Raw genomic sequence first — 23,826 nt, 5'->3', positions numbered from 1 at the left:
GCGGGAGGCTGGGGAGTTCTCGCGAGAGTTGGGATGGAGGGCGGGGGGGCGGTGGCGGAGGGAGGGGGAGGAAGTGTCATGGCGGCGGCGGCAGCGGGCTCAGGCGCGGGCTCCTCGGTGCGGGGCGGCGGCGGCGGCTCCTCGACGGCGTCGCGCTGGTTCTTCAGCCGTGACCAGCTGGAGAACACCCCATCCCGTCGCTGCGGCGTGGAGGCCGACAAGGAGCTCTCGTACCGGCAGCAGGCCGCCAACCTCATTCAAGATATGGGCCAGCGCCTCAACGTGTATCCCAGCGGGGCCTTGTGGGGTGGCCGGGGACGGGGCTGAGGGAGGTGAGGCGGCGGGGGCGGCGGGAGCACCTTTTTCCCCCCCCCCCCCACCTCTCCACGTTGTGAGGAGCCTCCCCGGGACTCTTCCTGCTCCCTCTCGGGGGATGGAGCTGTGGCCTTGAGGCACAAAATGGGAGGAGGAGCCTGGCCAAGCCCCCGCTTCGCCGCCTTTGTCGGCGTGTGAGCGAGGCTCGGGATGGAGGTAGAGTCGCCTCAGGTCTCCGACCTACGGCTGGGTCGGAGACCTGAGGCGACTCCACCTCTGGCCGCCTTTGTATCCATAGCTGCGGGTTTAGACACTTTTAAAGTGATCCCAGTTGCTTACAGACCCGTTTTTCCCTTGAAACGTGCATCTCCTCATTACCCATTACTTGATTTTTATTTATTTTTTTTAATCAAAGTAGGACTAAAACCTCAAATCCCCTTCTGAAGCCAGTACGTCGCTTTTGGTTCTTGTAAGCTGTTTCCTGAATATGCAGCCTTTCCTTAATTTAATCTTCCAGATCTCAGCTTACCATAAACACAGCAATTGTTTACATGCACAGGTTTTATATGCATCATTCCTTCACAAAATTTAATCGAAATGTAAGTATGGTTTTATACGCAGTAATAATATGCCCGTAATTTTGGCAGTCTAACTGAAAAGTGTTCTGTTCCTTTGCTGCATCGTAAATTTTGGTCTGTTTATAGGAATTTTAGCTTCTTGCCAGTGGTTTAGGAGCCATAATGATACTTCTTTTCAACTTTGAATTATTTTAACTAGGGGCAATTAGATTTTATCTTCTGCCATCGAAATAAAAAAAATAGGCACCATCAGCAAACACATTTCAGATATGTGAAGAATGCATTTAGATGTTTCAGATGCATTTAGATGTTTTAAATCTGGCTGGTGCTTATGTGCTGTAGTTTGAACGGCTGATGTGTAGGAGCACACGTTTTTCTTAATGAAGTCAGTGGTGGTGCTAGCGTGGTGCGTGTCTGACAATTATAGTATGGTGATGTGTGTATCCATATGGATTATGTATCTGCATTTAAAAACCAGTGTAAATTCATTTAACTAGTTCAGTCTTAAGTGGCTTGATGGTAAGTCATGTTAGACAAGGAAAATGCTTAAATCTGATGAGAAAGTGCTGGCTCTTTTGTTTCAATTAATGAACTATTCAGCTGTGCTGAATCTGAATAGAGGCTATGTTATAAAGAAATGAATTCTTCTGTAAAATATTTTCTGTAATTGAGGGATTTTTCTAATAGGTATGGAACTGGAAATCCCAACCTGAAAATTTTAATCCTTTTTTATGTCTAGTATTGGATGCGATAGTTAGAAAGACAGTGATATTCTAGGTATTTGTTCATTTTAAAAAATAAAAGTATTTTGCATCAATATTTTATACCAACTTTGCAAAACAGTTAATAATGGTGGTGGTAGTATCAGTAGTTGGCGAGGGTGTTTTTTCTCAGATCTTGGCTTTTCATGATAAAAACCAGATTGAGCGTGTGACAGATGTTGTAGTCTAGACCAGAGCAGACTTTGGTCTGCCAAGGGGTAGAATCTTGCAGACCTTGCACTGTATGAAATTTGGGCAGGTACACGTGGGTTACAGCATTAGCCAACTCTTTTCCCTGGCATGAATTTGTTTATCGTTGGCTGAGCAAATGGACATCTTATTTGATGTTTATTCAGCAGGAATTACATATTAGTTTGTTGGTACGTTTCAGAAGTTTATTTAATTGTTTTTGTGCAAAATCTGAGGTAAATTCTAAATTCCAGCAAGCTTGTTACCATAACTGTGGTGTTACAGGTCTTTGTATAATGAAAGCTAAGTGTTTTAAGTACAACCTCATCTAAGTGTGCATAAGCCTGAAACACTTTAACTGGAAGAAATATATAATGTAGGTTTTGTATGTGTAGTGATAAAGAGCTGCGTATTGAATGGATATACATATTAATTCAAATGTACTTCCCTAAAACAGTTTTCTAGTTTTAGAGCAAGAATAGCACACATGAGAATCAAGCAGGCTTTGTGGTGGAATGTGCTCTGTGAAAGTGTTTCTGTAATACATCAAGTGAAGGCAGTAAAACAGTCGCTCTATCTTTCTCCCCTCCGCATAGCTGCCTGTGTAGCAGTAACCTGTAGCCAGTGGAAGAGGAGCTGGTGAGGCATCCAGCGTTTTCTGTGACTGTGGATGGTTTGTGGACTTGATAAACTTGGCAGAGCTGCTTGGAATGGAGAGGTCACTCTGTGTAGAGCTGCTGTAGCTGGGGCTTGTGTTACCTACATCGCCAGCTAGATTACTGTTTGTACTGTCATCTGGTAATCTAGGATAGATTTAGGTAGCAAGAAGCTTTAGCTGGTGTGTTCGGGTTTTTACCGGACGCTGGAAAATGCTGATCACTTTGAACTGGAGGCACAGTAGTATTTGGATATACAGTGCCCTTGTTATCAAAACTAAACCTTAAATCATACTTATGAATCTTAAAACTCACAAGTAAGCTATGTAAGGGCATAATGCCCTGGAAACGTGCAACTATGACAGGAGGGGGAAAGAGGGAAAGTGTGTTGTTAAATTAATTCTCAGATAATAGTATTCAAATAAAAGTTAAAGGCAAGTGCGCTGCAAGTGAGCAGTCAGTAATACTGATTCCTGCTGAATTACTTTCTGTAGTTCTTAATGAGTGTAAGGTGAAACAGCAGCTTTGAGTGTGTACTGATGGACAAATGGATTTTCTTATTTTTCTATAGGGTAAAGGGGTTGGTCTCAAAGTGAATGTGAGTCACTTTTAAAATACTCCCAAACCATCTGGCAGGTTCTCTGTAGAGAAAGCAAAAACTGAGGACTGTAATAAATACTTAATATCAAATCTCCAGAGTACTTGGCAAGCTAAAAAATGTAGCTATTCATCCACTGCAGGAAGAAACTAGCCCTTAGAAATTAAATAGTAAGGTACTGGCAGCCTTGGAGCTAAGACCTAGCTAAAATTTTCTCCAGTGTGTGGAGAATATGTCTAATGATTTTTTGGGGTGTGTGTGTGTAGTGATGTTTATCCATGGCAAGAAGGAATCTGAAGGCTGGGGCTAGAAAATTAGATGCCCATTAGTCAGAATGCCTTATGATCTCCAGGTGAAAAAACATAGCCTTTGTTTTCTTGTTTTATTGGCAGGTTAATGTTTTTAGTCATGTAATACACATGTTGATAAATATGCAAGTGTTTAACTCCTGAGTTATACAAATACCTATGTATGTCTTACATATACGTCACATGCACTTAATTGTTAATAAACAGGTCTTCTAGTGGAAGGTCACTTACTGAATAGCTGTTCTCTTAATTCTTTTTTTCTTCAGTAGAAGTTTCTGCTAAACAATTTTACAGGCTTTCAAGATTTTGAGTCAACTGTGAATAAGGAACAGAATTCCCAACAGTATCTTCAATCTGTAGAGCTACAGGTGTGGCATGCAGCAGTTAATGTAGTCTTTGTTCATTTTGAATGTGTTACACTTACTGCTCTAATGACCAACTGTCCCTGGTTTTATGAAGTTACTGTGGGCTAGCAAGTCACTTCAGAATTGCTATAGTTTATTTGCAAAGTACATACATCTAGGTGCAAAGAAGAACATATTGAAGTTTTGAGGTTGCAATGAAAGCAGGATAAGACCTTGCAAGGTTGGTGTGCTCCAGTAATAGGGAGGAAACTTGCTTTACCAATCCTGGTAAGCAGAACTGGATGCCCTGACTACTAATTTTCCCTAATCATGCAAATGATGTTTCAGGAACTACTATGAACCTCCTCAGCAGTAGTACAAATTATTCTTTCTAAATTACTGTTGACCAGGGCATAGTAACTTTAGTTTGCTGTGTATAAAGTTAGTCAGTGCTAATATCCGGGTGGAGAGGAATCTTGCTGGCTTTTTGTAGGAAGTACTAGCCTGACTGTTTACTTTAAAATATCTTGAAAATTAAAATTCTTCTGGAAATACTGTTTCTGTAGTACTTGGTGTGTTTGATATTATACAGCAAATACCTCTCTAAGAGGCTTATTCTGCAGTACACTGTGATTTGAAGAACAGAGAAGGGGGGAAAATCCTTGGTATGCTGTAAACGAGAGGTAAGGCATCCAAGTGGTTGCTGTATTTTCAAATATAACCCTTAGAAATGCCATGTGGAATACCAAACAACCAGTTGAAAATATACTTGATGATGTCAGGGGTTTTTTGTGTGTGACATGCAGTGGAACTTAGTATAAGTGCCTAAGGGAGGGTGCAGGGGGAATTTTTTCCCTGAAGTGCAAGGTAGGTGAGTTGTGCAGAGGGTATTTTTTTTGTTTCCCATCCTCTATATTCCCTTGGTGTCTGTTGTGCCCTGCCCAAATTGCAGTATTAAACAGTTGACTTTGCACTTACGCAAAGTTCTTAAAACTTTCGTAGTATGCAACAAGCTTTATCAAGGCTGTTTTGGGCACTTCAGTTCTGGTTTTAATCTTGCAGTTTAACATATTTGCTGGTTTTATGCAATGTGAGATCCTGGTTATAATTAAAAAAAAAAAAAAAAAAACAACTTGCAACTCTTTGTGTTCACATTTGAAAAACCTTTATCACAGACTGGGACCACTTAACATCTTAAGCTAATTTGTATCAAGTCAAAAAACATACTAATATTGGCATTAAAAGGGAGAGGGACTTCTCAGGAAAACTTCTGTGCATGCTGCAGATGTAGCCTGAAATTATTCCAAATGCCTTTGTTGTAGCAACAGTGGTTTTACAATGTCTTGTACTTTTTAAGTGAAAAAGGGTTTGTACCACATTTACCAATAAAACTTGCTGTATAATGCTTTTCGACTGTCATAATAAGGCTGTTGTGTTTTGATTTTTCTGTTTCAGTGGGACTTGGTTTCTGAGATTCTCAGCTAGTACAAAAATGGGGTTTAATTTCATAAATCATGTGTGTTCTTCTGAAGATATTTCTCAAAGTCTTAAAGAATTTGAGTGCATGATAGATAACATCTTTAAATCATTTCATTTGTTTTATAATAAATGAATACGTTTACATATAGGAAGCTTACAGCTTTGTCAGTTCTGTGTCTTTAATTTTGCTCTTTCTACTTTGCTTTTTCTGTCATTTTTGAGAATTGGGAATGAATGAAAGCATTTGAGTAACTTTGCCAATTATATGCTCAGCAGGGTGTGTTGTCTTCACTGAAGACTGTATGCATGCCAAGTCTGAAATTTTATTAGGATGTCTATTTTCCTGAATAAGTACCAAGGGAGACAAAAATACTGACCTACTCTAAACTGGGAATGAGAACCACGACAAAGATATGAGATTCTTTGGCCAGAAGCCAACGCTTCTTTTTTAAGGAAATAGATAATTGGGGTGCACATAGATTTCTAATGAACCAGAGTTAAATGGCAGTTAATCAGTTTGACTTCAGTCAGCCTCCAGAACTGTGTTTTATGTAAGGTCTTGGAGATCAGGAATTGTGTGGAGATTTCTTGGCCAGAACTGATCTGTTTCAGTAAATTAGAAAATATCCTGAAGTCAGCCTGATGAAGGAGGTACTTTTTTGGAATGAAGTAAAACTTCAGTGCAGTCAAACATAGAATAATAGTGAGTGGGAATTTTCTGATAATTTAATTGTGCAGTTGTTGGTGACTTGGTTTGAAGAATGTCTCTGTGAAATGTAAATTTTTTCAGCCATGGTCATTGTTGGAAGTTGATTTTTCAGAAAGGTAAATTGTGAAAATTTCATGTATGTGAAACTACCCACAAACAGTGTGGAAAGAAACCTTGTGTTAGGGTATCTTTCAACTAAACTTGTACACAGAGCTAGGAAAAACTGCAAGGCTTGAATGCAGGTTCTTGGGGATGAGCGTGTGGTGCTTGGTGGGGATGGTAAGGCTAGAGAGAGGCAGGGAAGAGCAGGGAGCAACACTTCATTGCTCACAGTGCAGTTGCTTTTGTTCTTCTTCAGCCCAGCAGTCAGGCACTGCTACAGGTTACTGACTGAATATCTGGTTTGTTTTAAATTTTTCAAAAAAAGGGAGAAATTGTGTGGTCCTGGGGAGATGGAAAGGATCTTCTACTTACTTTCAACTAAAGCTTCTTCCCATCTTCCATTCTGTTTCCGATTCCATACATGTCATGACTTAACTTTCCTTCCGTAGTGACTTCACTACATTAAGTCTTAGTTCTCAGTCCAACATGATCTACCTCGCTATATCCTTTTTCCTGAGTTAAAAAAAAAAATAAAATGAAGCAGTTCTAGTCTCCTTGGTGTCCTCATTAATACCTCCTCGTTTCTGTCCAATGTCTTGTTGTCAAATTTTTTTCTTTATAACTTGGTTGATCCTTTCAACATTCCCCATTTTGTTTCTTCTCTGTTGTTCATGTTTCTCTGCTTTCCCAGCCCTGTCTGCTAATCTGGCTTTTCCCAAAAGTTTGGGATTATGTCTGAGAATGTAACCCTTCCTCTTGGGCTGGCTCTGGTGTAGAAGGTACTAGCCTCAGACACACCTTCCTCACTTCTGCCTGCCCTAAATCAGTGAAGTACCCTGGGGAGAGGTTACCACAGGGCTACCACAGGGCTTATATGGATGAAACAACTGTAGACAAGAGATGTTTGCCTGGGTTCATGCATTACTGGGCTGGAGCACAGTTTGTCTGCACAATAAAATATCTTTATATGGCATGCATATGTTGGGTTATACTTGGGCGTGCTACTTTACGTCTTCTGTTGCTTCAAAGCTGTTGATACTCTAGCTTTCTGAACTCCAGAAAGTCTTTCCTTCACCTTTAGTGTTTAAAAGTTTATCTCCCACTTTAAGTGAGATATATTTCAAGTAGCGTGTCCCTAGCAAAGGGAATTTCTTCCAGAATTTCGAATCGTTACTTCAAGCAATGTGAGTAGGAACTTCTCAAAAATCATCAGAAGTCTTAAGTGGCAGTGTTAACATGGTCGGGTTACCTGACCATGCAACACCTGACTTCAGGTTTTTATTTCAGTCATTTGTAAGGCTTAAGTTACAAGGTTCCTAAAAAGAAAGTAGTTCTCTTGTCTCCATTGTGGAAGAATTTGCTCCCTGTGACTTGTTTTGGGTGGTTTGGGGTTTTTTTCTTCTTTTTTTGTTTTTTTTAGAATACTAGATTTCTTTGTGGCACATTTCTGTTCATGAAAGGGTATCACCTTCCCAGGGTGTCAGCTTTCCTCAAGTCTGCCAACTTACAAGTTTTACTTTAAGATCTGAGTGGACGTTCCAAAGTCATCTAGGGAAGCAAAAAGTACTCCCTCAATACATTCGAAAGCTCCTGAAATATAATAGGCAATCACTTAAATATTCAATTCTAATTAGTTTTGTTGCAGGTTTTCGTGTGTTGCGAATCATTATAGCAAGTGTTTCATTTGGACATAACAAAGTGCTGCTTGCTGACCAAAAAAAGAAAAGCAGTCCTCACTTTAGGGGGGAAGCACGGCTGCTATTCAGTTCGTTCAGTCGTTCTACTTGGCCGTTGAATGAGAAATCCAATACCCGCACTGCTTGCACCATGCATTAATTAAATACTCGACAAACAGCTATTTCGGTACCTGAATAAATGCTTAATACTGGCTTAATTTAACCAACTTAATCTGCTCATGTCTACATGAAGATTTCTACTGTCATTTTAGTTTCTGTTCAGCATGGGCAACTTTTGCACACAAAGAGGACCCTGGTTCTTCTAAGTCTGTTACGGTTATCCATGTTCTGTATATAGATACATCAGTCATTCTAGCTGACAACTAGGCATCAAAACTCTACTTTGTAGCTAACTCATAGGTGATGCTGAACTGTGAACGTGCTTTCCTGCCAGCTTATGACACCTAAGAGTTTTATTAACGTTTTTATCCTTAGATGTAATTTGTAGTCTCTACTAACATTTAACTACTGTGTTGTGAATCCTTGTGCTTTGTTCACTGCTGGTATATAGTAAAGTTTTTACTTATACAACCTATATTTATATAACAAGCTGCTTTCCTTAAAGTTCTCAGCAAAGTTTCTTGCTTCTTAGGAGAATCAAATGCTAGCAGAGCTGTTTTGACTTTTACTGGAAAGATGGTGTAATGGCTTACTACTGGGCAAGAAATTGGATGAACTTTCTCACAAAGTATATTTAACTTGAAACAGCCTGTTCTAGTGTGACTAAATCTTCTGGACTAAATCTATTCTTTTTATGTTGAACTAGAATTAGTCTGACCTCAGATGTCTTACTCACAAATGTAATTTAGTATTTATGCTACTCCTTCCCTGTGCTGCTGAGAGGATTATGTCACTTATAAAAGAAAACATGACTGGTTATTTTTGTTGCTTTGCATGGTTTCAGGACTGTTTAAAAACAAAAGCAAAAAACCCCCCCAAACTCCCAAACAAATCCAACTTCTTAAACCTTTTCTAATTACCACTTTAGACTCTCCATAAAAATTCAAGTCCTACTTGTAAAAAGTTAAAAAAATACATGTGTTTTTCTTCTTCAGATAATATCTCCTACGGCATTGTTTTTGGCTGCAAAAGTGGAAGAACAGCCACGGAAACTTGAACATGTTATTAAAGTAGCACATGCCTGTCTTCATCCTCAAGAGCCACAACTGGATACAAAGAGTGATGTAGGTGGAAGTCATGGTTTTAAAGATATTCGGATGACACTTCATCTAATGATCTGTTACATTGTCTTGACTGGATTATTGCTGTCTGCAAAGTAGAAAAAAAACCTTGTTTTTACACCATTTAAGTCTTTTGTATTACTTAATATAACTTACTAAAGGCTTGAATGTTTGTGTTATGAAACTTGAAGAGATTGCACTGTCTTGAACTTGCATTATTTTTAAGACTTCTACATGTATAGTAGAAGACTGGACGTTAAGTAAGAGGTTTCATAAGTTACACCGTTTGCACACTGTGTGTGTCTTTCTCAACCAGCAGCTCACTGTGCACTATTATCTATATTCTGTTTTAAGGGATGTGATACAGTTGTCAGCTGCTATCTCTGGTGTACATTGGTCTTCCTTTCATTTGCCAAAGTTTGTACAGCTTCCACTTACTTCGTAGTTCACATTTTCTTTCCTGAGATGAGTCTTCCTGAAACCAAATGTAGGAGGAAGTATGGTGGAAATGCACCAGAGTTGTTCAGCCTGAAGGTCGGGCTGAGCTAGTTATACCCAGCTGGATGTCAGCTGATGTATAAAACTATTTGAGCACCTTTGCTGTGCTCCCAGTTCTTGGATTGACACATGGAGGGGTGTGTATATATATGTGTGTGTGAGCCCACAAGCTTAAGCTAGCTTAACAGAGGCCAACTGAGTATTCCCAGCTGTATTTTAAAGTCCTTGTAAAACGGATAACCTGCCTAGGGATATTTGAGTTGATTTGCACTGGCAAGCCTTCGTAATTCTTACAGCATCCCCCCCTTCTCCCCAAAATGCCAGTGGGTTTCTCAGGTAGAAACTTGTTTCTAATACCAGTGTTCAAATAGGAAGTGTATGATTAAAATTTTGAGACAATAGCTAGCTACATCTTGACTTGTTTGCTTATTTGTTTCAGGCATACCTTCAGCAAGCCCAAGAGCTGGTTATACTTGAAACAATAATGCTTCAAACTTTAGGTATGTCTTTCTCTGTATCTCCTGTGCAGCCAGCTTACCATGAAGAAGTAATGGGACCCAAGTAATTGCATTTTTTATGTGCTATTGGTACACTAGAATTTTACTGGTTTTGTGTACAACTGACCTGTGATTTTAGTTTCATATTAGCAGTTGTGTTGTGTTCACTTTGGAGGAAAAAAAGGCATTATCTATACTTGTGAAATAGATGTTTGTGACAATTTGATGGGGTAGAAATGTGTACCTTTCACAACAGATTTTACTCCAAAGTAGTGAGTAAGTTGATTTTTCTTCATATAAGGTAGCATGTTATACTAGATTAGCTGTGTATGTGTTCTGAAGCAATTGGGAAGAGCTTTATACCAAGTGTTTTTCCCCATTTTGCCTTTCAATAGAAGAATGTGATGTAATTGAGCAGGGTTACTACCTCTGAATGTCACAAGTTGGAGTGTAACCATTTAATGGTTTGGGCAATTCCAAAATTTGAAATGGAATGCTCTTATCAAGAAACTCTTTGGACTACAATAAATAGGGACAATTACAGCTAGCAAGCCTGAGAACACAGACTTACTCAGATACTCTTAAATACCACTTTCAGTAGATTGTTTTTTTTTAAAAAAAAGCTAACAGTAGTGACCTAATTCTTAAAACAGCGTCATAAACAAAGACAGGTTTCTTAAGGCACTGATCTACAAATTAACTTAATTTGTAATTTCATAGATGCAACATGTTTAAGTCCCAGAAATCAATGAATAAAGTATGTGTGCACACGGGTATATTTCAGTGTGTCTGTAATATAGCTTTTATGGACTTATTTATGTATTAGAAACTGTTCAGATATGTTCAATTTTAAAAATACTGTGAATTCCCAAGTATATGTATTTTTAGGACTTGCAATTACTGAGGAATGTTTTACTAATTGATCTTGAAATGGCTATACCATCCACCATTCCAATGTATGAAAAAGTGCAGAATAAGAGGCAGTTAAATAGTGTTACTTAATCTTCAGTGCAAAGGTTTAGCAAGCATTTTAGGTCTGTGGGGAAAGGAAAGGGGTTTGTTTTTTTTATTTAACAGATGGAAATGTATAGCTCTAAAATGTATTCTTAACTCTTCAGGTTTTGAGATTACCATTGAACATCCGCACACAGATGTTGTGAAATGTACGCAGTTAGTGAGAGGTCAGTGACTTTTAACCCCTTCTGTAAGTCCTTTTTTACCTTTCTAGTAAAATTTGGAGGTGATGTTGTTTGTCTAATATGATCTTCACCAACTGTGTTATCCAAAGAGTTTGTTTAAAGCTAATTACAAAAAGCTTGATCTTGATCTTTAGAGTCTGATAAAGAGTCCAGTTCTGCCCTTAATAATTTTTTTACTTGCTTATTAGCTTTGATTTTAATAACATCTGTTCCATGTTTTCTTAAATGACAGAAGCAGTTAGTAGTTGAAAACTGAATAATCAACTACTTAGAATTGTTCTGGATTGATTGTTTTCACCCTGAAGTAGTTTTACCAAGTAAAGTTTAGTCTGCATATTGGCTAGTTTCCTGCCTAGCAAATCTTTTTATGAACGCTTTTTTAAATCTTTTTTAATGAACCCTAATAAAGACAGTGCATAACAGGTCTGTGATCACATGCAAATACCTTAAGTGACTTAATTCTTTTTTCTGAGCAGGGTGTACTTACTTGTTTTGGATAGTAGCACAAATCCCCAAACCTTTTGTTTAACAATCATTTCCTCTAACTTGAATGCAGCTCATAAATGTGACTCTACTTAAATACCTGTTTTGTTCTTTTTTTTTTGTTGTTGTTGAATTTTGGCACTCCTTTAATTCTTAAAATGGTTTCCTTTGGAGTTTAAAAAAAGAAAAAAAATCCTCTCATGAGATGGGGGATAAAAAAAATGAAGAATCAGTTGTAAAAGCACCTAAAATAAACTTTTCACTTTATGTTCCTTAATTAAAAAGTGTATGGTAACGAGTAGACCATGATTTTTACTCTTCAGTCATTAGCTGTTGTTGCACTGAAAAATGCAAAGTTAAGTGCTTCAATTTTTTTTTTCCCCTCTATAAATATAGGAAAGTTAGGTGCAACTTAATCATCTTAACTAGATCTGTTTTGTAGTAACTCTAGAATTAAAGTTGTTCTTTGAAGGAAAAGTATCTCTCCTTTCTCATTTTAAAGTGGCTTACTGGTTGTCTTCAGAGATTGATTCAGAGTATGAGTGGTGCTGTGTGTAAAGTAGCTTTATTGCCATTCTTGCTGTAAGGTAATGATTCTTTGCTTTCTGTCCAGATTTGATTGTGACTCGGTGCCGAAGTCTAGTTGCACCTAAAGTCTCAATAGTCTGCATCAGCAGCTCTGTAGGGTTTTGCTTTGGATTTTCTTAGCTGTGGGTCAGTGCAAATGCGAGCACATACTTCACTGTTTTGTGTGAGTCCCTGCACTTCTGCTTGGTGTTTGGGGCTGTGGGGAGCGGTGGCAGGCACAGGATTTCCACACTAGCAAGTGTATTTTACTCGGGCCTACAAGAGGAAAGGCATGCTTCTACACAAACTTTATTTCCTTTAGTCAAGGGTAGAGACTGCTCTAAGACAGTTGAGCTTTTTCCTTTCTGTTTTGTGTGCTACTTTTGTGTACTGACAAAATGCATACATCGAAGGTCCATGCTAACTTTTAAATTTGACATTTTAAAGCTAGTATTTAATATCAGCACAGTTTAACAAAATACGTAGAATTCTAAAATTATACCAAGACTTGAAATCTGAAGACTCTAATGAGGGCTGAAAATCCATGTTCCTCAAGCGCTGGTGCAAAGTGAATGTAACACACGTGTTGCTTGGAAGCCTGCTCACTGGAGTAGGTGTGCTCGTTAGTATGTGTGTATGCAAATGGCATTCTTGTCAGCATATGCCCCTCTAAGGGGACGGGGGGGTGTGACTCGTGACACAAGACTCAAGTACCTCATATTAAAAAAAAAAAAGACAATAAATTAATCCATAAATTAAAAACATTGAGCATGAAATCTGTAGTCAGGCATGCAAGTCAAGCAAGTAGAGAATAATTGCTGTGGAACATTAGTCTTATATATTGAGTGAATAAAGAGATGGGCTTGTAGGCACAGTGATAGGTCTTCAAAGGTGCAGTGGTATGATTTTAGTTCTCTGTTTCTTAACACTTATTTATTGGACAGTGTGGTGTTTTAATGGGAATAGGTGCAATGCCTAGATACCAAGTCCTGAAGCTTTCAAAATGTATCTAAGAATTGTCACTGTTAAGCTTTTAGTGCTAAAGGGATTGAGAAGTTAAAGAAATGCAAGGTTGCTTCATCCAGTTCTGGCAACATGTTGTCTTGGACAAAAAGCACTATTTCAGAAGGCAGAGATGCCTTTTTTTTTTTTATTAAAGGTGATTAACTTATTCAAGACAGTTACGATTAAGACCTCCATCTGTATGTCTGGGGAGAGAAGAAAAGGAGGAACATAATGTGGCTGACTGTTAAGTATCAAAAGAGAGGCAACAAAGTTAGCTGAGGTACACAAGCGTACTTAAGGTTTTGGCTTGGCGTGTGTGCACTGAATTGCTGTGGGGTGAGAAGATGCCCTTGTGATGGCTAAGCTTAATGGCTAAGAGGATGGCTGATTCTCCAGATCACTTTTTATTGTCTTGCATCTAGGGTAATGTGCTTTATGCTGTCACTGTTGCCTGTATTAATCTGTAAGCTACCCCCTTTTAAAAACAAAATAAATAATAAAAAAACCAAACCAAAAACAAACAAAGCACGTTCTGTTGATGATGCTCAAAAGATTCAGCCACATCCTTTGTCAGAAGACTGTCTAGTCTCATAGTGGCATACCAGAATCAGTTGCTGGAAGCTGAAGGTGAACTAGTAAGTGGGAATTGGTGCAAATAAATATAATTGCTTCAACATAGAACTCAAGAAAAAGTTTAATTCTTCATCTCTAATCAAAAGCCTTTCTGAAGGTAGTATTAGACAACAGAGATCACTGTAGATAAGGGGTGACTGGATGGATACATAATGGTTCATGATGTTCAGGCATAAGGAATCTAATTATTTCTTCTGGTTTTTAAAGATTCATGGGTTCATGAAACTGTTCCATCTTTACAATTTGGTCAGTATAGTAGACAAGGGAAATGGTGTGGGCTCAGTCTTTTTTCTGCACCATTCTTCCTCAGTGTCAAGAGACTGAGAAGAGGAGACAGGACCATCATTCCTTAGGATTCCACATGTCCTCTAAGGAATCTGGAGGCAGTGGATCTGTGAAGGCCTGTCAGCAAGCTCCAGTGCCCATGCCAAGGATGCTCCAGTGCCCATTCCAAGGATGTTCCAGTACTGAAGAGAGAAGAAAAGGAAAAAGAAAAAAAAAAAAAACAACACCAAAAACTTCTCCTGGTATCGAACTACCTTACTGGCTTGAATGCCAGATGAATGATCATCAGTGAAACTGCCCTAGAATCATGACATGGTCCTCTTAGGGTCTGGTGCAAAATCAGTGTGTTCCCAGCCTGCTTCTGGTAGAACTTGAAGTGGAGGAGTCTGTAGCCTCATCTCCATCTTGGGAAGTCTTCAGTCATTCCTTTTTCTGTATTGGTTACACAACCTTTTTTTGGAACTGAAGATCGGATCCCAAGGATTTCTGGCATTGTTCTGGCTGTTCTACAGGTTATCAGGTATCTTGAACACCCATGATCCTTACTAATCTTTTGTGGAAATTGCACTGTCAAATTCTTCAAACATACCATAGTATCTGTGTGCGTGGCTGCCATTGGTTAAATTGGGCTGATAAAGGCAAGGAGGCAGAAGAGGAGATTAATCGGAATGAACCTGCTTTTTCAGAGGGTATTCTGATGAGAAAAATTTAAATCTTAGTATACTAAGTGGTGTGGAAAGATCTTAAACACCAGCTGCACTCCAGCATTGCTACAGGTGGCCTTCGCATTCTGAACAGGCTTCTACAGGCCTGTTCCCAAGGTTTAAATACTTTCTTGAAAGTAAAGCCACCAGGACTGCTCAGACTGGAATGCCTATGCCATGGCCTCCTCCAGCCCTTTCCAGATCCAACAGGCATCCACCACCATACCTCCAGTCAGAGCCTGTGGCTTTCTTCCTTTTGCCCAGGAGGACTTCAGCACGCTTCCTGTCTTCTCGTGTTGACTGGCTTATCTGCAGTCTTCTCTTTCCGGGGAATGCTTACGTGTGTTGTCAGGGTCCCAGGCACAGCCAGATACCACTCTCCTAAGGGTGACTTGGCAATCACGTTTTCATGATTATCTGAAGATCCAAGATAACGTAGTGTTGAAGAAAAGACTCAGATATCTTGGAATTGCACCAGCTGAACTGTGTGGCTGTGCCCAGTAAAAAGTATTTTGGTTTCCACTTGGGAAATTCTTGGAGACAGTAGCCTTTTGGAAGGTGTATCGGACAGCAAGTCCCATTTCAAAATCTTGATTACTACTTTAGTAATCCCCTGCCTTATGGTTGCTTCTGCAGCAGTGAGACAGGGTGGGTGTTTTAAATCACTCCCAAATTATAAAATATAAAACGTAATGGCTGGCATCAGTCATCAATCCTGCGACTTGCGAGTTATAACAGAGCAGTTCTGCTGGCATGTTTTAACCTCTCCTTCAAGATTATTTTAATTTGGAGGTGCACTTTCCCCTACTACAAAGGAAACAACACACCAAAATACAGGAACCAAAATTCATTAGCTTTAATTGTAGCGATGGATTCTACTAAACCAAAGCTGTCCTGAATGTATGAGAAGAGTTTGGGACAGATGTTTTCAATTTTGCCTTGTGTGACCATAGGCTTGAGTTGTGAGCTGAAATTTCTTGCTGATTTTGGCAATGATGATTATTCAGCTTTAAATAAGTTGGAGCAGTAACATCCTGCTTGTAGTATAGGTAAGGTATTTAGCACATTAATTTTTGATTGAGGCTAAAATGTGCGTTTCAAGGTGTGATTCTTTTCTTCCAGGTATGTGTTTTGATTTACTTAACTTTCAAGCTGATGTTAAGTAGAAGTTTTCTGGCATCTGCTTTTCTTCCCTGTTCAAAAGGGACGTTTCAGTGAGAGTAGAGACGCTTCTTGATCCGGTCCCTTAATTCAAACATTTTGTAACTTTACAGAATGTAGAAATCATTGAAGATCCTTTAAACATTACTTTGATGAAAAATGAAGAGCAAGACATCTATTTCAGTCTTATTCAACCATTCTGTGTTTTCATTTGTTTGGTTATTATGGTCTCGTTTCACTTTTTTGGTAATATTGCCTTACACTTTTTTGATGGGAGGGAGAGGAAAAGGTTGAACTCCATCATTATTTGTCATGCAGTTACCATTACAGTTTGCAAACTAAATATTATAGTATAACACTGTCACATTGTCAGTTCACGCTGTGGTTATAGTGGATTAGTAGAATCTGTGTGTAGGAAGGGATCCTGTTACCGCGCTACTTTCACATTCTTCTCAGATCATGGCACTGCCCGACTGTGTGGCATAGAGACAAATCTGATTTGTGCTCCTTGGCAATTATTAGAAGTCAAGTTAAATCACATCTCTAATATGCTGTTTAAAAATTAAATCTTAAAAGCCATTGCAATCTTTCTCAAACTTTATGGAAAGCTTATTATTAAAATAAAAGTTTAACAATATTCCCTTTGACATAAAATTAAACAATACACTTTCTGCAGGTAGCACTGATTTCAAGTGATAGTGTCAAAGTAAGAATTCAATGAAGGCTGCATTCAATCTTCAGTTAAAAGCATTGTGCCCAGCTATTCCATTATATGCATGTTACAGTAAGTTCTCTTACTCGAGTGAGGAGTGTTGGGGTTTCACTGGAAGGGGTCAGCGCTGGGTGGCTGTAACGGCCTTAATCGTCAGCTTTTTGTTTCTGGCACGTTGCAGTCTTGTGTGGGGGTTTTTTTCCTGACTGTAACGAAAACGAAGTTGTTTATTTCCTATCGAAGCTTTGCCATAGGTTAAACAAATGCGGAACAAAATGTTATGAGTCCCTCTTGGTTAGAGGGAGGAGAAAACTTGTTTAATTTTTTTTTACCATCTATCTTGGGAGCGTGCTGTGTTGCAGGGCATTGGGAGAGAGCTGTGGCTGGTTTCGGGGAGGTGCTGGGGGTGGGAGGGTGTTCTCCGCATGTCCTGCCACACTCCTCTCTGAGAGCAGAACTTGCGCTGTGCTACGAACTGGCGTTTACTGCCTGCCTTGCTGCAGGCCAGGGTTATGCTAGGGACCATCCGGGGATGCGGGTGGGGAAGCAGGTATTCCTGGAAGAGCGCGCTCATGCCTGAGGTGTTTGGGGTAAATAAGCAAAGGGAAATTGTCCCATGGATTGTACAGCGGGAGGGTCAGGGAACGGAATGACTGGTCCATCTCCAGTTACTGAATGTAACGGGCTCTTCTGTATCGTGGAAAAGATTCTTTTAAAGGCTAGTTAGCTAGATTCAGATCAGTTCTGTGGAAATACCAAGTGGTGCTTTTGGAAGGTAAAACCGTTTTCATTTTGGAATGGCGCTGACCAGTGAGTGCAGATACCTAATCTCTCTGTTTTTCTTTTCTTACAGCAAGCAAGGATTTGGCACAGACATCCTATTTCATGGCTACCAACAGGTTGTTACCCTGAACCTCTTTGTTGCACTGTTGTAGCACACTATAGCTTCCTTTACTGCAGGGCCCCCTCCATGTGTCTTACCCTTGTTGCAACAGGAGACTGGGCCATCTACAGTGGTGGTACCTTCCTGTTTGCAGTGCGGTGTATTGTACAAGGGCCTGACGGCACAAAGGGGTTAAATGCACAATGAGAAGTGTAGTGGTGCTTTCTGATGACATTTTCTCGATTGTGAGTGCATAAGTCTAAAATTGGTAGCCTGAATAGCAGCTAAAGATTACAAAGAGCTAAACTTAACCTAGAAATTCGAGCATCTTGGTAAGTACAAAACTATTTTTAGTTTACACTTGTAGTTAATGGCAGTTTTCTCTTAACTTTAAATATATTGATCCAATTTTAACTTATAAAATTGTAGCGAGCCTAAGATCTTTTCAACTAGCTGATTTTTCTTTTCAGGTAGACTAGTAGTAGTCCAGTGTTCTTCCTTTTAGAAACAGGTCTTAAGTTTTAAAACTATATATAAAGATTAAAGTACTTACATAAATTAAAAGTTATAGGATTCCAAATGGGGATTGTGTATACATAGCCTGCTGTAGAAAGATGGAATTTGAGAGCAGACTTAAGTCTTGATTTCTCGATGACTTCAATTTACTTCTTGCAAAACAACTTTGAGCTTTATTTAATAGGATTACATTGTGTGTAGATAGTTTTTAAGCAATTATCTGCTGGCTATTGGAAGTCTTCCAAATAAATATTTCTTGGTGGCTCCTTGATGGGCAGGGTACTGTATTTGAAACAGCTGTTAAGAAAAGCCGTGATAAAGCAGTGAAACCGAATCATGATCTTTGTGCTGCTGCCAGCTGGAAGCTGAAGGCGAGTTCACAAATACCACAAATGCCGGCCTAGTGAAAGCTAAGCCCACGAGTCATTCACTCGGCCTCCCTGGACCCATTGCGTACCTTCCTCTAATCGTCTCATCTAGAGACTGCGTAGTCAGCTGTATGCTCTTCACTGTAAAATTTTAATTGACCATATTATACTACTTTCTTTTAAGCACTTAAGTACAGTAGACAGACTGGTAAATTTATTTACTGTTCATCACACTTTTCATAGCAATAGCAAATTCAGCTTTTCTACTGGATAAATGCCCTGCCCTTTGTTTTCTGAAGGCAGTAAGATAGCTTACAAACTTAAATCAGAAAAATGTTCCATGAACTATTGTTTAACTGCTGTTGCTTGACAAGTTATCTTATTCTGTGTGTTAATGGTTGATTTGTTTGGGTTTTCTGTTTTACATGTTTGATTTCCTTTGGTTCCTCATTACGAAATTTGTGCAACAGTCTTCACCTTACTACGTTCTGTCTTCAGTACAAGCCCACAGTCATAGCATGTGTGTGCATTCACTTGGCCTGCAAGTGGTCCAACTGGGAGATTCCAGTATCAACTGATGGAAAACACTGGTGGGAATATGTAGATCCTTCGGTTACTCTAGAATTACTAGATGGTAAGTAATACTGCCTTTTCACATCTCAAAATTCAAGGGTTTATTAATGTAAAAATGGGAGCATAGTATAGTAAGAGCATAGCTTTATGGCTAAAGTAAGCCTCGCTGACTTCACATACCAGATCCTTGGGTGAAAAGTAGAGGAGAGGAGAGAACTTGACTTTTGAGAGCCTTTTCATTTCATCCTGTGGGCTGGGGCATCCACATACCTTTTGTAGGTGCAGGTTAGAATCTTGCTTTTAAGTGCTTTCCAGAACCAGGAAGGAGATGGAGATACACCAATGGAAAACCATGTAGTCCTGATCGTTTTACGTACATCAGTGGGCCACGTGTATGGCTTCACTGTCCCTGAGACAACTGTTTTTCAGGCTATACATAAAATTGCCATATTTATGAAAGTAGTTCTATGTTAACAATTTGGTATAGCTTATGAGACCACAAACCCCTGTAAAATATTTTGTTAAATGGCTTCTTTCCAGAAGGCGGCATATACCTAGAAGACCGTATACCTGGAAGTTTACTATCTTTTTAGTAGTACTTATTAGAGTGGAGTCTGAATTTGAGGTCTACGTATGCTGCTGTAGTGGAGGTGGTGGCTTCTGGGGCTTTCAGATCTATGTATTGGACTTTGCTGTTAGTTCTAGAGTGAAGCACTTGTTTCAGAGTAGTGGTGGAGGCCTCCAGGTTTGGTAAGGCCCAGCATAGCTCCCCATGGCCTGCTCTTCTCCTCTGCTGAGCTTTTATTTCTTAATGGCAATAATATTATTTTTTTGAAAGGGGAAACTTGAGTAGATGTCATGCAAAGCACAGAACCAGAGTGAGCAAGTTGAAATGTCTCTGTCTAATAGGCTTCTTTAAGTTGTATCTGTGGTTTCAAATACCAGCCTGCCTTCCTTCTCATCTGGCCATTGGTTTTGTGTGCTTGGTCATGACATCATTTTGATTTTTAAAATCCCACGAGATGTGTGCTGTGAGCTGACGGTGAACGCTGCTTAATTCCTCAAGTATTTCCGGAGGTGGGGTGTGTAACAGACTGGGGCAGACCAAAGCGCTGAGGCAGGTTTGTGCTGGGGAGCAGTGTTAGTTTATAACTTGCTCGTGGAGTTCTGGAGAAGCCAGTTCTTCCCGACCTGCAGGAGATCTACTTTTGCATTCAAATTCTGACTGTACCTAATTATTTTTAGCTTGTGAGTAAAATTAAATTTCAGTGGAAAGTATTTTTATTTGCAGGTGACCAGCATAGAGATCTGTGTTTCCCTGTGGACATAATAAATGGAAGGATCTTTGGGTTTTTAACACAGCCAGCTGCTTGCCCTTGAACACAAATTAATGACAAACTGCTGTTTAAAACAGGGTGCCTCAAAGGTCTGATGGCTCATATTTTGTTCAGAGCTGCTGTTGGTTGTTCCTAAAGTTCGGTGGAATGACTGAAACAGTGACTTAGAAATTTATACTTTAAAGGAAACTTAACCTTCGTACAGGGAATGGCCAGGCTCAGTGGCATGGACGTTATTTTAGGAGCTATTGTTTGTACAGATCTTTCTAGAAATTTTTGGTGTAACAAATCCAGATTCTCCAAGAGTAAAAATAAAATCTTAAATTCAAACCTGTTTTTCAGAATGCACGTAGTGGTCAGAAGTCTGTTAGTGAAATACTGTAGCTTTTTTTGTTCAACGCTTGTCTAAAAAAAATTCTTTATTAAATTTAAATTTGAATCACGTGCAGCCTGTAGTAACTACTGCGAAAGCTGTATACTGTTAGTCTAGAAAAATGCTTAAACTTTAACCTGCTTATTACAGAATCAGATGTAAGAAATGGCTTTGGTTTTTTTTCTACCCAGAGCTAACTCATGAGTTTCTGCAGATACTGGAGAAAACGCCTAGCAGGCTCAAGAGAATTAGAAATTGGCGGGTAAGAAATTTTCCTATAACAGTGTCTAGCAAAAAGAGGTGAACTTCTAGGAGAATTACGAACCAAGGGAAAAAGTTTAGTTATATCTTATTTGTTCTTTATTCCTGCAGCCGGGTTGGGAGGGGGTGAAACCTTGAGTCAGCTCTTATCCTCACCTTTCAGCTAAACCGGAACGTACTGCACAAGTGTTCTAAGCTGTGTGTTTTCTCACTTCTTTCCTTTTTGCTTAGGCTAATCAGGCTGCTAAGAAACCTAAAGGGGATGGACAGGTATCCGAGAACTCGCTTCTTGGTTCATCTTTGGTCCAGAATTCCATTTTGGTGGATACAGTTACTGGTGTACCTGCAAACGCAAGTTTCCAAAAACCATCAACATCGTTTCCTGCACCGGTACCTCTGACCTCAGGAAGTATTTCTGTTCCAGACAGTCATGCACCTGAAAATTTGGCAATACTAGCTACAGGAATGCCAAGTACCTCATACAGTTTGGCATCACACCAGGAATGGCCTCAGCATCAAGAACAAACAAGGACAGAACAAATTTACTCCCAAAAACAGGAGGCGTTACCTGCTGGTCAGTACAACATGAACTTCCAGGCAGGGACGTCTGTACAGTTGCACTCTGGAGTACATCACAGACCTGACAAACTTGCTGAGCATTCTACTGTCAAACAAGAATATTCTCATAAGTCAGGAAACAAACACCACGGACAAGTCGCCGCTCCTGTAATAATTCCTCAAAAAATGTCTCTGGATAAATACAGAGAGAAGCGCAAACTAGAAACCCTCGAACTGGATGTGAGAGAACACTACGTAGCAACCCCGGGCGAACAGCAGCATAAAAAACACCTGCAGCCACAGCCAGCCAGCAGTTCTTCTGTTACGTCTCCCATCAAAATGAAAATCCCCATTGCAAACGCAGAGAAGCCTGAAAAACACTTGTCTGATAAGAAAGAAAAGGGTGGCTCGCTCAAACTCCGTATACCGATCCCACCCACAGAAAAGGGTGCCAGCAAGGAGGAGCTGAAAATGAAAATTAAAGTTTCTTCCTCGGAAAGGCACAGCTCGTCGGACGAGGGGAGCGGGAAAAGTAAACATTCGAGTCCCCACGTTAGCAAAGAGCATAAGGAAAAACACAAAGAACACTCTTTAAATCGCCACCACAGCATTGGGCACAAGCACTCCCACTCGCACAGCAGTGGGAGCAGTAGTGGCGGCAGTAAGCATAGCGCTGATGGAGTAACCCCAACTGTTCTGAGGAGTCCCGTTGGCCTGAGTAGCGATGGCAATTCCTCTAGTTCCGGCTCGTCAAGAAAGAAGTTGCACAGCAACGATGCTTCTCACAACCACCACTCCAAAATGAGCAAAAGTTCCAAAAGTTCAGGTAGTTCATCTAGTTCTTCCTCTGTTAAGCAGTATGTATCCTCTCACAACTCTGTTTTTAACCTTCCCTTACCCCCTCCTCCCCCTGTCACATACCAGGTGGGCTACGGACATCTCAGCACCCTCGTGAAACTGGACAAGAAACCAGTGGAGAACGGTCCTGATGCCAATCACCAGTACAGTACAAACAGCCAGCATATGGACTACAAAGATACATTCGACATGCTGGATTCGCTGTTAAGTGCCCAAGGAATGAACATGTAGTCAATTCCTAGGTTGTTTTTCTTTACTTTTTTTAATTTAAGAATTGTTAGAACGGAAAACTTCCTAAAATAGCAGTAGCAACACCAGCTGTTGCTGCCGTGGTTTCAGTATATGTAAGTGCTGCTTTCTCCTTCACTCTGAAAAGAAGAGGTATAGTAAACAAGTCTTTATCTCCACATACGATAGTGTTATAAATACTGTAATAGCATGGAAGGTGCAAAAATCTCAGTATTTCTACAACTGCAGCTAAGAACAGTAGAATGAACGTCCGCTTTTAGATGTATAGGATGCCTCGAGCATTGATTATTTATAATTTTGAATACTGCAGCCACAACTTTTTGTTGCGTAGTTTTTGAATGAGTGTCATTGTTTTCTTGTGTATTTATACTGTATGTATGATTTGCATGTTTCGAAGATAAAGGGATTAAAAAAACAGTATACTGACAACTGTTTACAAGAAAGTGGAGAAAAATGTACATACATTTTTGTATGTTTAGATATACCATAAATACTCAGGATTGGAGCTGCTTGTAAGTATAATGAAATACCCATAACTTTATTTTATCTTGTCAGAGTCCATCAGTTACCCAAACAAAGATGGCACTTTGTCTTGTTTATCTTTAAGCTGTAGGCCTTATTGGAAGCCGCTTAAAAGGGACACTTGACTAGAGAAGGTATCCAGTACCACGTAGGGTCATCACCGGACAGTATTACCAGAGGCAGGAAATCGGGTAGGCCTCTGCTCCCTCCTTACGGCCAGACCTCGGAAATGTCCCTAGTTTTTCTGAAGGAAAAAGGAATTAAAATAAAAGTTTACATAATCTTTTGATGTGAAGTGCATTTAAATGTTTATTGGCTTGATGCAGTAAAATAGACACGGAGCTGTTAATAATGGTTATGTAGAGTAATGTGACTTAACTGCAATTCATAACTGTCATTGTGGAAAAATCATCTTTTTTTAAAAAAAAGTCATAATTTATTTTAATAGTAAACAGGGGTCACTGTTTCCATTACCATTTCAGAATAACGCCCATGTTCTGAAATCCAAAAAGTGTACTTGTGTGTGACGCCATATTTCTTTTACAGGTGAATGCAGTCTTCACAGTCAATAAGAATAAAACTATTGATACCCAACTTTATATTCCAACAATAAAATAGTTACCATTGA

General features: G+C 39.6%; 1 protein-coding gene across 7 annotated transcripts; it reads left to right on the top strand.

Moving 5' to 3' along the window:
• The first annotated feature begins 49 nt into the window (after positions 1-49).
• CCNT2 (cyclin T2) lies at positions 50-23,826 on the top strand. Of its 7 annotated transcripts, XM_054208689.1 has the most exons (10): positions 66-284; positions 833-914; positions 8,831-8,959; positions 9,894-9,954; positions 11,070-11,132; positions 17,554-17,599; positions 18,938-19,101; positions 20,942-21,012; positions 21,243-22,395; positions 22,494-23,826. In XM_054208689.1, the coding sequence occupies exons 1-10, from the start codon at positions 79-81 to the stop codon at positions 22,556-22,558; spliced, it is 2,040 nt and encodes a 679-aa protein (XP_054064664.1). In that variant the 5' UTR covers positions 66-78; the 3' UTR covers positions 22,559-23,826. The 7 variants fall into 7 exon arrangements, with proteins under 7 accessions (XP_054064663.1, XP_054064664.1, XP_054064669.1 ...); XM_054208688.1 differs by having other exon boundaries at positions 50-284; positions 21,243-23,826; XM_054208690.1 differs by having other exon boundaries at positions 205-284; positions 840-914; positions 21,243-23,826.

Source organism: Rissa tridactyla, chromosome 7, assembly GCF_028500815.1.
Source record: "Rissa tridactyla isolate bRisTri1 chromosome 7, bRisTri1.patW.cur.20221130, whole genome shotgun sequence".
NCBI lineage: Eukaryota > Metazoa > Chordata > Aves > Charadriiformes > Laridae > Rissa > Rissa tridactyla.
Note: the sequence above shows the minus strand (reverse complement) of the source record. Positions and strands in the feature narration are given on the sequence as shown.